A 17,197-nucleotide genomic window follows, 5' to 3' on the forward strand; every position below is an offset into this window, starting at 1 on the left:
CTAGGTCTTCTGCTGTTTTGAAGTATACAGGAATGTAGCTTTTCTCTTCCTAGCATCAGCCCGGTTAAGGACTATTGCAGGAAACCCCATAGTAGATACGGAGGTATCACCTGTCACCAGAGAAAGCCTCTGGTAAATCTCAGCAGCTAGTTTATGGTGTGAAACAGGAAGTTTTATCCTTTTTAGCCTGTGGATTTTTAATAGAGTTATTAGGATAATTCTAGATATTTTTATCCAGGTGAATGTTCAGTCATTTAAATCCTTTTGAAGGTCAGGGCCTAAAGATAACGGCAGTAAATTCTTTGTGCCAACTGTGCAAGAAGACATCTTTTCATTACTCACTTCTAACTAATGCTTCCCTGTTATCAAACTAGAGGAGGAAATGTTCTGCTCCATCTTCGTTTTCTCTTCTTTTGTTATCCACCTATTCTAATCTCCCTATAAATGTGGTTTTGTTTAAAAATTAATGTCTTTTAATTGTTGTTCAGAGTCTTTTCTGAACAAAAGTAGAAGAAAAGTAGCTTATGGTTTACTCCTCATCAGAAATGACAATTTATCAATAATTCTCTAGTTCCCTTAAGGTAAATCTTAAGAATTTTGTCTATGAAAAGCTGGCAGAAGAGTCAAGAAGCCCTTGGAATACTGCTCTTTCCTCATGGTGCAATGTTTTCTTTTAGTTTTTTATAATGAACAATAAGAATTTAGAAAAACATACTGTTCTTGTGAAGCAATTAAGACCTGGGATTTCAACTTAATTGAAACTTGTTACTAGCACCCATACTATATTTCTGACAGTAGAGGCTTCCAGTCTCTATTTTGTTATCTAGTATCTTTCAAGATCATTTTATTCACTTAAAATGCCACCCCTATTGCCTTTTTGATACTCTTCTATATTCTAGTGCAGAACAGCTACAAGGTAGTATGACTCGCTTAACTTCACACAGGAGTGAACACAGCACAGCTGATGCACGGAAGCTCTTTAGGCTTTGGTATTACCAGTGTTTGAGTTTCAGAAGCACAGTGTAGTTACCATTTATCAGTTGCACATCAAAAAAATATTTCCTTTACAGATCCCAAAATTCTGTTAAGGTTTAGAATTTTTTTCCCTAAGGCAAAATTTACCCATCTTAATAAACCTGTGTTTAATTTAGGTAGATTTCTCACTGCATAAGCACCTAACCATGTATTGCAAAAAGTCTTTGTTAGATCACTTGTTGATTTTACAGGTAAAAAGTCATGAAAATAGTCCCAGGTTTTCAGATGTATATTCACAATGAACTTTTATTTTCACATATGACTATGTTTTAAATCTTCTTTTGACAGGCATTATTTGAATATATTTTTCACCACGAAAATGATGTAAAAAATGTGAGTAATTCATATGTTCCGATTTTTGTTTTTATCAAGTGTCAATGTTATTTCTGTCAGTAACCTGCCAAACTAAGGTGGCATGTCACACCCAAGTGCAGAAGTGAAGCATTCCAAGCTGTTTGAGAGAGAGAAATCCTTTGTTACGGGTGTGGTAATCAGCGATGATAATTTGCAAATACCAAGATATGGATTGCTCTCTTTTTTGAGAAGTAAAACATTCTATTGCTTAAAACTAAGTCCCTTATCTATTGACACTTTAAGATCCTTGTGTCTGATGATTTCATATTAGCAGACTTTATTGGAGCCTAAACAGTAGCTGAAATGCCATGTCAGGTGGGTGGACTGCCTAGATAGTTCAGAGTTCCTGAGGCTTAGGAGTAATCAATAAGTTATGGAAGACTGTTCATTAACAGAAGGTGAAAATACCTGACAAAATAGTTAGTGATTGAACTGAACATCATTTGGCTATTTAAACTACTGAGATCTGAAGTTAAACTCTCTAATTAATCACAACACAAATATTTTGTTGTTGCTAATAGAGATCAGAACCATTTCCAAAGGTACTGCTATGTGAAGCTTTTTAATCTAGTATCATATGATTATAGTTGTACACTGTCAATTTATTGCATAGCATTTTTTTAAGAGGATTGAATTGCAGTGCATTATTAATCCGAAATGTGGTTGAAACAGTAAATGCAAGTGTCAGAAATATCAGAGAGAAATAACAATTAACATTTACATATTTTGCGACTGAAAATGAAGAAGGTTCCTGTGTTTTATGTCACTAATAATTGAAGTTTTTGTTGTTCATTTCTGAGAACTCAGCTCATTAAGAGTAAAAGAGTGGCTTGATAAGACGTCAGACATGGCTGTGACCTACACTTTAAGGACATACAGCATTTCTAGACTAGACAGATAATTTCAGAGAACACAAAGAATTTTCCAAGCACTCCAGAAAAAAATTATAAGTTGTTTTTGTGGTGTGCTGCATGTATTTTGAAATCCTTGCTAAGAAGCCCAAATCACTGTCTTGCAGGAAAAGTTTTGCCTCTATTTTTTCTCTGCACCCTATCCCTTCCAATCAATATCTGTAAACAAAGAAGTGTCAACCTAGTGACCACTGTTTACTGTGCAGTGAGAGGGAAATCAACAGATTTGGTTAATCTGGTGCCTTTATGGTATAATGTGTGTCTCTGAAGAGGTATTTTTTCAACTGTTCAGTGTGCTTTCTCTCATTTGCTTTCATTCCTCTTTTCTTCGGCACTTTATACACAGTTTTCAATATAATTCTGTTCTTCAGTGTGTGTCCCCATCCTTTTGGACTACAACTGCATTAATTTTTCTTAAACAAAAGAAGAAATACTTTAATATCTACTTGAACTTGGCTGCATCACTGTTTATTCACCTCTCCTACTAATGGCATTTCACTAATTCATTTTCTTGCCTTTCCCTGGGAAGAACTTGTTTGCTTAGGATTCAGCAGAGAAACAACACATTAACTGTTGATCTGGATCTTGCTTGATCACCCGTTAGACCATTCACTGCCATCTCTTCTATCTTTGTATTACCTGCTACTGTGTGAGGTTGCACATTCTAAAAAAACTCAAACCATATTTCTGAATGAGATGGGATATAAGAGCTTGGAAAGCTTGGAAGCCTGGGAAATAGGCTAAAGTTTGTCTCTATATAAACTGAAAAGCCCTCTACTTGTTGACTTTCTGCATGGGTTTAATTGAAAGACAAGTTCCTGCAGTTCTGCAAATAAAAGCGAAAATAGTAGCAATGATATCCTTCCTCTGTCATGGTGCTGATCTGGAACAGTCTGTACTGTTCTCAACTGCATTATTTAAGGAGCAAAGGCAGTTTTATTATTTATCTCCTATTTAGTATTCAGCCAGTCTATAAAAAGAAAAAACCTCAGCAATTTCAATTGAGAAATAACATTAATCAGCATGCATTCAACTGGACAAATAATGCTAGGAACTCAGTTTAAATTAAAAGTAAATATATCTTTAATCTGTCAATTATCAGAAACATGGATTTGCAAGAAAAAGAGAGAAGAACTGAGCTTGTTCTGTGCTTGAAAATTTATTCAGAAGTCTTTAACCTTATTTAATGAAAAATTAAACACTTCTCTGAAGAAATTACTATTACTCTATCCGTTATCATTCTTGTCTTGTTTCCTTTTGAACACATATACTTAATAACTGACTTTCTGTACCCTTGAGCTATTTCTGCTTAAAAGCCATTTTATAGGTTAAATGCTGCAAGAGCAGGGCAGTTTAAGAGACTCGTCAAGAAATAGTTCAGCTCCTGCTTTTTTCAGCAGCAGACTGTTACATCTATTCTGCCATTATTCACAGGTGGGTAGTGATGACAAGACACTATGTTCTGAGAAAGAACAATGAGTATGCAATATATGTGTGAGGCCAGAAGTTGTGACCTCTGATATTTTCTTAGTTCTTCCTTACACTATGAAGTTTATACTCTCTGGTAGAAATTCTATATATAATAGAATTATATTAGATTTCCAAACTACAGAAATCCAGAAGGCATACACCAAAAGAAATTGTGTTAAATTGACTATGGCTAATGTCATTTACTCAGCTGTCTTATAGACTATCCTGTGTTGATTTGTCTACAAATAAGACTTTAGTCAATAACTTGTTGGGAGAATTACTGCCATTCAACAGCATGTGAAAGAAGCAGCAGATGCTTGCTATCGTTTCCATCTATCAAATTTCTTGGTCCGTAAAATACTATGTATGAAATCACTAAGTTTCAAACAAATCTACATTTACACATTTAATTTTGCAATACAATAATAAATTACCAGAACTCTACAAGTCGTTTTATACTCAATTACAGCTGGTAGACAATTTGAAATAATTAATACTGTAATAATAATTAGTACAGTAATAATACAATTTAACTAAGGAAAGTAATGATAAATAATCTCAGAATCATGCTAAATACACTTACTACTAGAGAATCTACATTCTTTTTCATTTAAAATCAACTCTGATTCATTCTTCAGGAGAAACTTGAAGAGCAAAAGAGCAACCAACCAAACAAAATAACCCAACAGTAAACTCACTAAGTGTTGGGGGGGATTATTATTTTTATTTCCACATATATAAGAACTGAGAGTAAAAGAAATTTGTTCTGAAAGGCTTCCCAGGGCTAGGGCTGTTATTGAAGTGGACTCCTGCGTATGTGGGTAACTATTGTAAGTGCTCTGTGGAGTAACAGTTTCAGCTAACCAGCATTTCCAGATGATGAGTTATATATTGAAATTTATTAAAACTTTTGGGACAATCACTGTGGGGTTTTTGTCTGATATGTACATTAGAAGCAAAAAAATCCTTAAAAGGACATACCACTATCTGCCAATCCACAATCTGTGCTGGTTTTCCCTTCTAGTTATTAATACAACTCTACCGACATTCAGACAAGACACTGGAGTGTGCGACAGGCATAACACTTAAAACCAATCTATAACAGCAGTATTCACTTAACATGCTGTGCGGATTGTATATTGATTTGTCCCTAAATTGTGCAATGAAAAAAAACCTTTGCAGCAAACTGAAATTGAATTACACTAGCAGTTGGTATTGATGTAGCAAGGTGAAGGCTTTGACTTTTAAAAGTCTATTTTAATCAATTTAGTAACATTTCAAGACCCCATTGTCAAAAGAGTTTGTTGTAATACCAGGACAAAGTCTTAACTATAAGTATGCAAATAGCTGACATTGATGCACAATGCTTCAGGCAAATGCTTTTTAGAGGTGTTGGTAACATTTGTAATATTTTAAAGCTTTTGTGATCGCTTTTAAAGTATCAGAAACAGTATTTTCCTTTTCCTATCCTACCTCCTTAATAGTAAAATGTAAAAGCAAGATTTAATGTCAGCAACTAACTTCAAAATCAGTTAATGCAATATTAGTAATAAGATCGCGGTAAGCGTTCAAGATCTGCAGTGACAGAAAAACTGCTGATGTTAGTGTCTGCTAAGCCTGAAGCAGTCTTAGTTCCCACTTTCCAATAGCAGCCAGAATTGTTAGCCTTGCGTAAAATAGTTATCAGAAATAATGAGGATAGCAGAAAGAAAGCTGAATGTGTAGCTACAGAAGGGATTCATTTTTGAAATTCAGTCCTTCTCTTTGAATACTTGTCATCAGAGCATCCTAAGCAAGGCTCTTTGAAGCACGTTATTTGCCAAATGACCGTTACTCATTTTAAGTGACTGTTCATGCTGTATTAGATGCAGGTGGGGTATTTGACAGACACACATTGTTTATACATTTATAAATGCAACAAAAGTGACTGATGTTTTAACATCAACTACTTTCCCAGCTTTTCCTAGTACTGGGACAAAATTGCTTATATACCTTGAGATGTAAGTATTTGTCTGGAAAGGAAACTGATAATTTGTCTTGAAGCAAGCTCCCTCCCTATTATAGCTGTATTGTCCAGAGGCGCTGTTGTGCACTTTGCAAAGCCAGTAAGAAATGAAGGGCAACCAAGGTAAGAACTGCCATCAGAGTTCTTCAAGGTTTCCACCTAACTGGAAGACATAGTGACTTTAGAGTTCTAAGCTTTCCTCAGTTTTCTCTCTCCTGTCGCTATCTCAGGGAATGACACCTATCTCTCTTTGAGGACAGCATCAATGGAAGCCCTTTCTCTGAATTCTGACAGAAAACAAATTATTCTTTCTCACAGAGCCAAGAGGGCAACTTAGATCTAAGTCGTCATAACTGCACCGACTTTGCTGTGCTATGTCAGATCTACACATGTTGATTACTTGCAGCCTCATTTTGCTAGCAGGTAGAACAGGAATCAAACACAGATGTAGAAGTCACTAAATGAGGTTCTTCTACTATTCAGATTATTTTTTTCTTGGAAATTATTGGTTCCTTTGCCCCTGAGTGTCTGGTGCACAGAACTTTTCTATATTTTTCCTAGTAGATAACTAGTTTTGGATTTCTGTGGTCGGCAAAATGTTTATGGAAAAAAAAGTCAGTTCTTTGTTATAAACATACTGTGCTAGAGCTTTTTAGGCTATTTATGATGATATTCCTAAAATACAAGTAGCAAAGATAGCATGGCTTTGGTATGTTCTGGGACAAAATGAAATTTAAAGAAAGAAACAATAACAATTGCTTCTTGGGTAGGTTTTGGTACAGAACACATGTCTATTTGTTTTAACAGAGATGTTTAAATTAGCTAAAACACGAAAAGCCATAGATTATGTCTGTGGTGTCTGATGGTACCATGTTGACTAGCATATCTACTTTTCCAGTACACCAGATAAGAGGGATTTTAAAACACCACTTTCTTCAATAGCTATCTGTTTCTTTGAATATTTATCTATTTTTCCTGTCATAAAATAATTACTTGCATAATAGACTTTTTAACTGAAGAAGTGTATCTTACTGTATACGGCTGAAAGTTCCCAGAAGTGAAGGCAGCCTGCTATTAGCAATGAGATGAGACTTTCTACAATATCTCAAACTGGCTGAACTAATTTCTTTATTTTGCTTGTCTTTAACGACTTTTAATGAACAAGGATGGGAAGCTTGGAAGAAGTGTATCAGTTTACACAAATATTCCATATATTCTGAAGCAGCACTTCAGGATTCTGATCAAATTAATTTTATATTTTATCTTTTAGTTACTAGAAGCTGTTTGAATTAGATGTTCATGTAGGGACAAATTATCCATTCAGCTACTTTATACACTAAGTTATAAAAATAAAGCAGTGCCCCCACCTCAAGTTACCAAAACTTTTTGTTCAAAGTTGTTTCCTTACAAAAATCTTTACATTGCTCATTTTCTAGTCTTTGTGCAAGCATTGAAGATATTCATGTTAAGATATTGGGTTTGTTTTGGAAGGCTCTAGATTTGGCAGCCCTTGCCACTGAACATGCACAATTCAAGGACTGGTGGTGGAAGGTCCAAATTGGGAAGTGCTACTATAGGTAAGCCATTGTTCATTTCTTGTGTGATCAGTGAGTATGAGTGCAGGGTGAACTGTTGGGTGCATTGTGCCATGCTGAACACTAAGAAATAGTGCTGGGCAGAGTGCTGTGCGTACAGTTAAATATCTTTTAATATTCGAGGAGATTATGTTCAACTGTTTTGAGGCAAAGGCATTAACATTTAGTACCTTTAAGTAACGGAATTGGTTGCATCTTCACCTTTGTTAACGTGTTTCAAAGTAATTTGTTTGAAAAGTCAGTAAATAAATGCAAAGAGCTATTGTTGAAACAATAGTTGGTAGAATTTTACAATAGTTGGTACAATGTTGGTACACTTGACTTAAGAGTACTCTGACGCTGCAGCTGTAAGCCTGTTTGAGGAAAGAGTAGCAACAGTGGGGAGGAGAGCTTATTGCGAGCAGTTGAGAGTGGTTGCTGAGGATCTGGCTATGCTTGTAACAGCCAGTTATACCAAATCAGATGAAACTCTTCCTGATACAACCTCTTTTCACATAATTCAAACAACTATTGAGGCAGCTCCACCTTTCATTCTTTACAGTGTCTTTAGCCCGTGAATGTAAAACATGTGGATACTGTATTGGTTGTTGAAAAACTGAAGCATCATCTGCAGTCTTTACAATTCTATGAGCAGTGCTTGTATGAACAAGCTGATAATACAAAGCAGTTAGCCCTTTAAAATTCCATGTTGTGTTTTAGCTTGAAACTATTGCTTCTTTTTAGATGCCCAAACTAATGGAATTCTCCACTATCCTTAACCTTTATTTGACATTCTTTAGCAGATTAAACAGATTTATTGGTTGGGTTGGTTTTTTGGTTTTCTTTTAAGCTTAGAGGTCATTCATCGCTTTCAGGATTTTTATGGATAGTGTTATAAAGACTAAAGTGTCCAAGCAGGCATATCTACTTCCGGACTCCAAAATTACCTTATGTCCCCATTGACTGTGTTTCTTTGTTTCAGCTGGCTTGTTCTGGCTGTGTTTTGTGTTTCTTCACCAAGAATGAGTGCTGTCTGGCAGGAGGAAAATAAAGGCAATTTGTGTATGAGAAGTGCACCTTTTGGCTGTTGTTGAAATAGTACAACCCTCTTAATTTTATGGTCTATAGAGCATTTATAGGTTACTGCAAAATATGGTAATACTGCAAAAGAAATGCTTTTGAGATGAAACAGACTTCTGTGAGGTTCCTGTGCCATATACTTTCCTAGGAGAGGTGTCTTTGTTCAGTATGCACTGCTTCATTATTTAATAAGCTTTTTTTAAAAAAAAAAAACCCTAACACATACCTTCTGTATCTGTCTGTTGTCTCTTTAGGTTAGGATTATATCGTGAAGCTGAAAAACAATTTAAGTCAGCTCTCAAGCAACAGGACATGGTTGATACAATCTTGTATTTGGCAAAAGTAAGTCATAGATTTGCTTGTTTAAGAATCAAGCGAAATTCTGGACTATCCCTGAGAAATCCATATACCAGAATAGCTGAGTATTGAGCTTGATGGACCATTGAGTTTAATCGTGTGTGATCTCCATACAGACCCGAGGCAATACATGCTAACAATTTATATTGAAGTCTATAGTTTACAAAAGGATTTTGGAGGTTTTCAGATTTCACAAAAAAAATGTATCTCCTATGTTACTATATTCTTTGTTCTAAACTCCAATGAGTATTCTGTTGCTAAAGAATTATTTGACTTTGAGTATGAAGAGCAATGTAGCTATATATGGTCTCCTAGGAAACTGATGCAATAAATCAGTAAGTGCAGAGTGAAGCTCCAAATCCTGGTTTCACAAGCAAAATCAAAACAGAGTGAGCTTAAAGAAAGCAATCAGAGACCTTGAAATAGAGAATGTTCTGTTAAAATAGACATTAAAAGCTTCATAAGAACAAGTGGCTAAGCCTCAGAATTACTTGTTTAGCAAGGTACATATCAGATTGTAAACTTTTTTAAGACGTTCAAGAAAAGGTGGCCTGTGAGAAACTAAAACTGCATTTTTCTTCCTATTGCCCTAGAAAGACATTAAATCAGCTGCTCTTTATCAGGTCCCTTTAAGCCAGCTGCCACAGGCCTATCCAAAAGTCATTACCACTAGTGGATAATTCAATTATTCGTATTATGATACTTGCTTTACGTTTACATTTCTTGAGCAATTTACAGTTTGTATTTAAATGATCATTATTGCTATCTGGAGACTTATCTTCAATACAGCAATTGGAGGTAGTTTATTCAGTTGAACTTTGTAATTTTAGATTTCTGTCACATGAGCTACACTGATGAAACTGTCAGAGTAATTGGATTAACAAATGATGATTCGATATGGGAGAAATGCATTCCCCCACATCATTACTAGTTCAAGTAGGAGCTGCATTTGAACTTCCACCTCCTATTTCATAGGCCAGCTCACTCAAGTATGAAGTATCACACAATATGATTTAGTGGCTGTGGGTGGATAGATAGTAGAATAGGGCAGTATGATAGAGATCAGTCTGACAGTACAGAAAAGATTAGACTTGAGTTGAACAGCCATTATAAAAAATAATGGGATTGCATCAAGTTCTGCGCAAACAGACCAATACTACGGTTCCAATTAGTTTTCTGTTTATATTCATTATTACAACAGCTATCTGGTTTGGTTTGGGGTTTTTTTTAATACTTTCCTGAAAGCTACGTCTCCCTTGAAATCAAATTTATGAAAAGATAAAAGACCACAAGAAAAGTAAATAAAATAGTCTTTAAAGAAGTCAGGGCTGCTGAGAAGTTACAAAGCTCTTCATGACCCAGAAGAGCTGGGAATGAGTTACTTTTACGAGAGAGGAGAGATACCAAAAAGAAAATGGAACCATTCTGTGTTTAGTATCTAAAACTTAATGACTAGCACTGTAGTACAGGTAGAGCAGGTCTCCCCAAAGCAGCTGTGAGTAGGTCAAAGTTGTCCCACCTATCTTTTTATTTCTTTTGCCACTTATCTGGACAGCAGCATTACAGTCTGCCCAGGTGCTGGACAGTGCAATATGCCACTGGATATGGGAATTACATAGTAGATTACTGTGGCTGTGTTGTCTTAGCGTAGTATTTTCACAGTGGATCTGTAGTGAAAGCATCTTGGTAGTGAACCTCCAAATGAAGAAATAGAGCAGACTCTATACCTAATAGTGCATTAGGAATAAATTGTTGATTTAAACCATATTCTTAGATGGTGTGATTAGTGTAGTCCTAGTAACACGCCACCCGAAAAAACCCAAACCTCTCTCTCTTTTCTTGCTTTTGAGAAGAGGGAATTAGTGTTCTAGAAGATTGCCTGGTTTTTTTCTTTTTTTTTTTCCAGTTATGAACTTTGAATGGCAGTCTCTTTACTCAAAAGGCACTCAAGATCCACAGCGCTTTGACAATTAAAAATGTCAGTTGAGTGGTCACAGGAAAGAATTCTTAGCAAATGTCTAGGAATGCAAATAAATTTAGAACTTTAACAAGTAATTTGATTGTAGGCACTTAAAAGTCCATGGAGCTCAAGGGCAGAATCAGAAGGTATATTTGGAGATTTCTTAGGTGTTGAGTTAATGTTGATATTTTTCTTTCATTGCACCACAAAGTGTTTGTATTGGGATACCAGTCACAGGTTCTTTCCCTTTATTTAGTCATATCAAGTATTAGCACTATTTACTATTTCTCCAACAGGAGCACTCAAAACACTTTTCCACTGAGTGGGAGATGGATTAAATCACTCTAACTGTCTAATTTCCCAAAGCAGGTGTGTGGGTTTTTTTCCTTTGCTGCAGCTGTGTTTACCATACACCAAAACAGGAGGGCTTTACAGTGGTACTCTCAAACAGTTGCAGAGGTGCTCTCTTTCAACACATTGATGTCCTCTATCCAATTCTCACACAACTTTATACACATCACACATTATCATAATCGCCACAGAAGCCAAAACACAGAGACCAAACTGCCCTCTTTCTGTTACGGGATTTTATTGTTTGTGACAAGAGAGGTTGGCAAAGCAGTAAGGGGATTTGAAAATGTCACTGCTCTGTGCAGTGCAGTCTTATTTGACTAGGTAAAATATTTTGGTATTCCAGGACTATCAGTCTAAAGATCCAGTTCTTTCAAGCCTAGACATAAGTTTTTTAAAATATATTAAACAGGAAAATATTCAATGTGTTACCTTCACCTCAGTGTCAAAGTATATTATTTTGATATGATAATAAATAACAAGACAATTTTTGGCTTATTAGTAATGTCCAGATGTATTAGTAATATCAAGATGATATGCATGTTTAATTATTTGAATTAGTCTACTTTATTGAAGAGATTTATTCAGTATTCACTCTTATTTTTTTCTAGCATTATTCACTGTCTCAGCTAGTGGTTTACTGAATAAAGGGAGGTGTCATGCCTTTTATTTATCTCCCTTGTTAAACAGCAGTACAAGTATGCAAGTCAGATAATTGACATTTATATACACTTTATTTGCTTAGGTGTATTCACGCTTGGATCAGCCTGTTACAGCTGTGAACATCTTCAAGCAAGGGTTAGATCGATTTCCTGGAGAAGTGACTCTTATTTGTGGAATTGCCAGGATCTACGAGGTATGCACCCACAATGCAATCCTTATGGTGGGCAAAGTTAGCTCCTGTGCAAGAAAAAAGAACCAATAGTTGAATCAAACTATAAGGTCATAAAAAACTAACTATGATGATTTTCAGTAGACCTAATGCAAAACAGGTAGCATTACACAAAAGTGCCCAAGTAATGTCAGGGCAACCTTGCAGGTTTATTTGTTAAAATGGTTAGTCACACTAGTAAGAACCTATTTACCCTTGACACACAGAAGCAAGTCTACGTGAAGTCAAGTGATCCAAATGTCCGTATAGTTAGGTCTAGTTTTTATGTGTTTCATCACACTAAAACTGTTCAAATGAGTAAGGACCTGCTATCAGGATTAAATAGCAAAATAGTCTACTTGTCAATGTTGTCTTTATATTTTACTGTTAAATTTCTTGAGCCAATGAGGACAGCTGGAATATGAATGTTTCTTAGTTTAGGAAGTAGATGTTAAAATAACATAAGTAGGATTAGTTTTGAAGTAATTTTGGTTTAGCTTGGTAACCATGTACTTTGTGTTTTAGAATTGTGTATTTTCTTGTCAAAACAGAGGACTTAATACTGTTTTTCACTGAAAGTTGGTAATGATTCCATGCCAAAAGAAATGTTTTAAACAAAATCGTGAGGTGGGTTTTTTTCTGTCTACATTCATTCTTGGCATTCTTTCCTGTTCTCATCATTCTCATCTAACCCCGAAGCAGTAATCCATTTTCATGTTAAATCCTTTTTGTCCTTCAGCAAAGAAGAAAATGGCTGCATAATTTTTGGAGGTTTTTCTTTCTGAATTGTTAAATGGTGTTTAATATGGATATTGTTTTGCAGAACCATAAATAACATTACGTAACTCTGTAAGGAATTATTAAAGAGCAGCATAATAGTTGACAGGATCTAGTTTTGCACTGACACCTGAGAGCAGGATTATAGCTTCGTTAGCAAAGATTTGCACTGCAGCAAAAGGTTGTTCTCATTACATAGACTCACAAGTGGAATATATACATCAGGCATCTTAATCAGAGCTTTTCTTCTCTGTCACTGCCTTTTGACAGTAGAAAGAGTTGCAGACTTTTTGGTTTTTAAAAAAAACCATTATTTTTAAATGCACTGCTTTAGTATTGTTTTCTTTAATCATAGGAAATACGCTTTTTTCCTAGGTAAATACACTGCTGAAATTAAATAAAAGCTTATTCTGTAGTCACATTGAGAGTACAGTGTATCGACAGTGCACAGGTAGAAGTTATTCCTTTCTAAACACGGAAATGTGTTTTGATCTTTTATTTTCTTCTGACATGGTGTTGAGTCCTTTGGTGACTTGCTTTCCTCAGAAACTGTGTGATATTTACAGCAATAAGTTCACCTTAATTAATCTTCCAAGTAGCATGCATCCAACCATGTATTTTTTAGTACAATATAGTTCTCTTAACTGGCATATGTAAGCTAGTACAAGTTTTGGTAGTAAATCCATGATTCCTGTTTCCAAAGGCACATAGTAGTTCTGCATGTACAGTTGTATTCTCATTTATGTTGAGAGAAATTAATGAATTAACTTATAAAGCACTGAAAATAGTTGAGACATTGACTGGGGAAATAAGTTTACTGTATGTTACCATACTGGGAAACTTGACTGCACAGTATTGTGTATCACAAGACTTTTGCAAAAAGTAGCAAACGTCTATTGCCCACGCTAAGCTTCTGAGCAGTCTCTTGTTCTAAAAAATTTTAAAAAGCCCAAATCTTATCCTGTAGCTATGGCATAGACTTAATGACAGGTACAGCTAGCACTGGTAAATTAATATGCATTCTTCTCATAGATGTGTGTGTCACTTGTGAAGGTGCCAGTTGGTGCTGTTGCATTGTATGATGAGAGAACTCTTAAGAGTATTATTAACCATTGTCAGTTAAGTACTGTACAGGGCATAGATAAAGCACTCATTAGATTGACATTTTAGTAAGTTTTATGATAAACATTGATGATAAAAGGTAGAATTAATTTGAATTTTTTTCAATTGTATAGGAAATGAACGACATCTCCTTGGCTGCAGAGTACTATAAAGACGTCTTAAAACAAGACAATACTCATGTGGAAGCCATTGCATGCATTGGCAGTAACCATTTTTATTCAGACCAGCCTGAGATAGCTCTGCGGTTTTATAGGTATCTATACTTGGGGGGGGGGGAGTGGAGGGGACGGGAAGGCAACTGAACACATGGGAGGGTGATTTTTGTAATGCTGGTAGCAAAAAGGAGCATTAGGGGGTTGCCATGAGAGGATGATTGAGCATTTGGACTAATATACCACAAAATTAGCATGCCAACTTCCATACTGGCCAGTGATAATTGCATCTCTCTCTCAAAAACTTGTCATCATTACATGCAGGTATGTGGCAGTATCCACAAAGGTTATCAAAACAGTTCTTAATGTATTAATAAACAAGGAATGATCTTCTGCAGTTTGAGAATGGTGGACCTTACTCTTAATTTCAGTTACATTCAGGAGGCACATGGAGTTCCTATTTAGCCATTTGAGAAAGAATAGCCTTTGAAAAACTCCACCTGAAGTCATAAGCAGTTGTGACCACAAAATCCTTTACTTAGAAATGTTTTACTGAAAGCAATGAAAAGATAGTATCAACAATGCTGTTTGCTTTTTTTATCAATATAGTGAAAGTGCAAATGAGCCTGACTCATGTTCTTAAATCTAAGAGCAGATTACCTTATTTCTGCACAACCTTATTTATGTTGGACCAGAGTTCTTTTACGCTTCAGGTTCAGAAAATCATGGTCATGCTGTAGACAGCAGCCCTCTTTTTTCCCTAGCCCTCTTAACATACCTATTTTTCCTATAAATATTAACAAACAGAATTTTTATAAAGCATCTCCATTCTAAAATACGCATTAAACAACATCAATTTAAATCTAACTCTGAGTTATGCTTGAAATGTAAGGTTAATGCAGATTCACATACTAGATGTACTAGTACTGATTAGAGCAGTGCTGAAGGACAGGAATCAAGCAAAACATTGAAGTCTGAAGAGTTATAAAAAGTAACTGCAACAAATTACAGCTTGATTGAGGCTGAGGGATTGGAAAGAGGAAATTGAGAAAGTCTGTGTACAGCTTTATCTTGCAATAAAGTCAGATCATGTGGCACAGTCGAAAAGAGAGAAGTTATCTAATTTACACAAAGTCTTGCACAGCTTTGATTCTGCTAATGAAAAATGCTCTGCATTGCCCTTTGTGAAACCTTTACCGATAAAGTGTAAGACTGTAACTCTTGATTATTACACCCTTTCAGATTAGGGAGAAAGGAGGAAGGAACTTTGTTGTTTAGGATAGAACTCTTATTAGGAGTTATCTAAAAGACCAAATTAAGTATTTTCTTTCAATCTAGGCGGCTCCTGCAGATGGGTGTTCATAACTGCCAGCTTTTTAACAATCTGGGCCTCTGTTGCTTCTATGCCCAACAATATGATATGACACTGTCTTCATTTGAACGTGCACTGGTTTTGGCTGAAAATGAGGAGGAGACAGCAGATGTGTGGTACAACTTGGGACACGTGGCTGTGGTATGAAAATTGTTAACAACTTTTTTGAATAAATATAATTCCAGAAAACCTAGAAAAAGAATAACTGGGAGGAGTCATTGCCCTACTTTGAAATATGAAAACAGATAGTGTACGTGATAAAGTGCAGTACAGATTAAAGGTTTGTTTGCACTTCACTAAGGAGGAAGGGGCAAAAGAAAAAAGTTCTGTACATAGTCAAAGAATGTGGCTTACTGCTGCTAAAAGATGCTTCCTCCCCACTGTCTTTAACTTTTTCTTCTTTCTAAACAAATTGCAATACGTACCAGCCCTGGAAGACCTTTGCTGCAATATGAGCTAATCTGACAAAACCATTGAATTCAAGATATTTTTTTCTAAGCTGTTATTTATGTTATATAGAGCATTAAGCTGATTCTGTTGTCATAAAAGTACACATTCGGCAGCACATAACATACTAAGGCACTATGTATGTCATCGTTGAGAAGGCATGTTCCTCTGTCTCATAGGCAGCAATAGAAATATTGTATAGTTGTGTGATAAAGTTTGATAAATTTCTACATTAATTTTAGTTCATTGCCCATTATTGCAAATGTTCTTTCAGAAGTTGTATTAGATTTCTGTTTAGCTGTGTGCCCGGAATAAGGTTACCAAATAAACTTTCTGGCAGCTTTCTAATGAGTTGACTTCAAATGCTGATTATGATTTAACTTAAGTCAGAGAGAAACTCAACTGCTCATCTTGATTGTACAGTGACTAGGATAAGCACATTGATTTATACTACCTAAAACACTGAAATTTGAACTGATGTGCCTACATTTTTCAGCATAACCCTACAGACAACCTTGTCTACAAACAAGGAGAAGTCTGGCTAGAAAGCTGCCTAGAGGAGAAGGACCTGGGGGTGTTGATTGACAGCCGACTGGACATGAGCCAGCAGTGTGCCCAGGTGGCCAAGAAGGCCAATGGCATCTTGGCTTGTATCAGAAACGGCATGACCAGCAGGTCCAGGGAGGTTATTCTCCCTCTGTACTTGGCACTGGTGAGACCACACCTCGAATCCTGTGTTCAGTTCTGGGCTCCTCACCACAAGAAGGATGTTGAGGCTCTGGAGCATGTCCAGAGAAGAGCAACGAAGCTGGTGAGGGGGCTGGAGAACAAGTCTTATGAGGAGCAGTTGAAAGAGCTGTGGTTGTTTAGCCTGGAGAAGAGGAGGCTGAGGGGAGACCTTATTGCTCTCTACAACTACCTGAAAAGAGGTTGTGGAGAGGAGGGAGCTGGCCTCTTCTCCCAAGTGACAGGGGACAGGACAAGGGGGAATGGCCTCAAACTCCGCCAGGGGAGGTTCAGGCTTGACATCAGGAAAAAAATTTTCACGGAAAGGGTCATTGGGCTCTGGCAGAGGCTGCCCAGGGAGATGGTTGAGTCACCTTCCCTGGAGGTGTTTAAGGGACGGGTGGATGAGGTGCTAAAGGGCATGGTTTAGGGAGTGTTAGGAATGGTTGGACTCGATGATCCAGTGGGTCCCTTCCAACCTAGTCATTCTATGATTCTATGATTCTATGATTTATCATCCTTAATGTTTAACCTTATACTGTATCAGTACCTTATACTCTATCAGTACTACCATCTACCATCTACATGGTAGATGGTAGTACTAGAGCATTGAAGAGTAGTCAGCTGCTCTAT

At 36.3% G+C, this 17,197-nt stretch overlaps 1 protein-coding gene across 3 annotated transcripts in view; it reads left to right on the top strand.

The window, feature by feature from the left end:
* TTC8 (tetratricopeptide repeat domain 8) overlaps positions 1 to 17,197 on the top strand; it is a 62,605-nt gene that overhangs the window by 34,155 nt on the left and 11,253 nt on the right. For all 3 annotated transcript variants that reach the window (XM_054067104.1, XM_054067103.1, XM_054067105.1), the window contains 6 exons: positions 1,324 to 1,368; positions 7,267 to 7,352; positions 8,684 to 8,771; positions 11,843 to 11,953; positions 13,981 to 14,120; positions 15,358 to 15,532. In XM_054067104.1, the coding sequence (XP_053923079.1) occupies positions 1,324 to 1,368; positions 7,267 to 7,352; positions 8,684 to 8,771; positions 11,843 to 11,953; positions 13,981 to 14,120; positions 15,358 to 15,532 (645 nt within the window). The remainder of the gene's footprint in view (positions 1 to 1,323; positions 1,369 to 7,266; positions 7,353 to 8,683; positions 8,772 to 11,842; positions 11,954 to 13,980; positions 14,121 to 15,357; positions 15,533 to 17,197) is intronic.

Source organism: Cuculus canorus, chromosome 5 (genome assembly GCF_017976375.1).
Source record: "Cuculus canorus isolate bCucCan1 chromosome 5, bCucCan1.pri, whole genome shotgun sequence".
In the NCBI taxonomy this organism is placed as follows: Eukaryota; Metazoa; Chordata; class Aves; order Cuculiformes; family Cuculidae; genus Cuculus; species Cuculus canorus.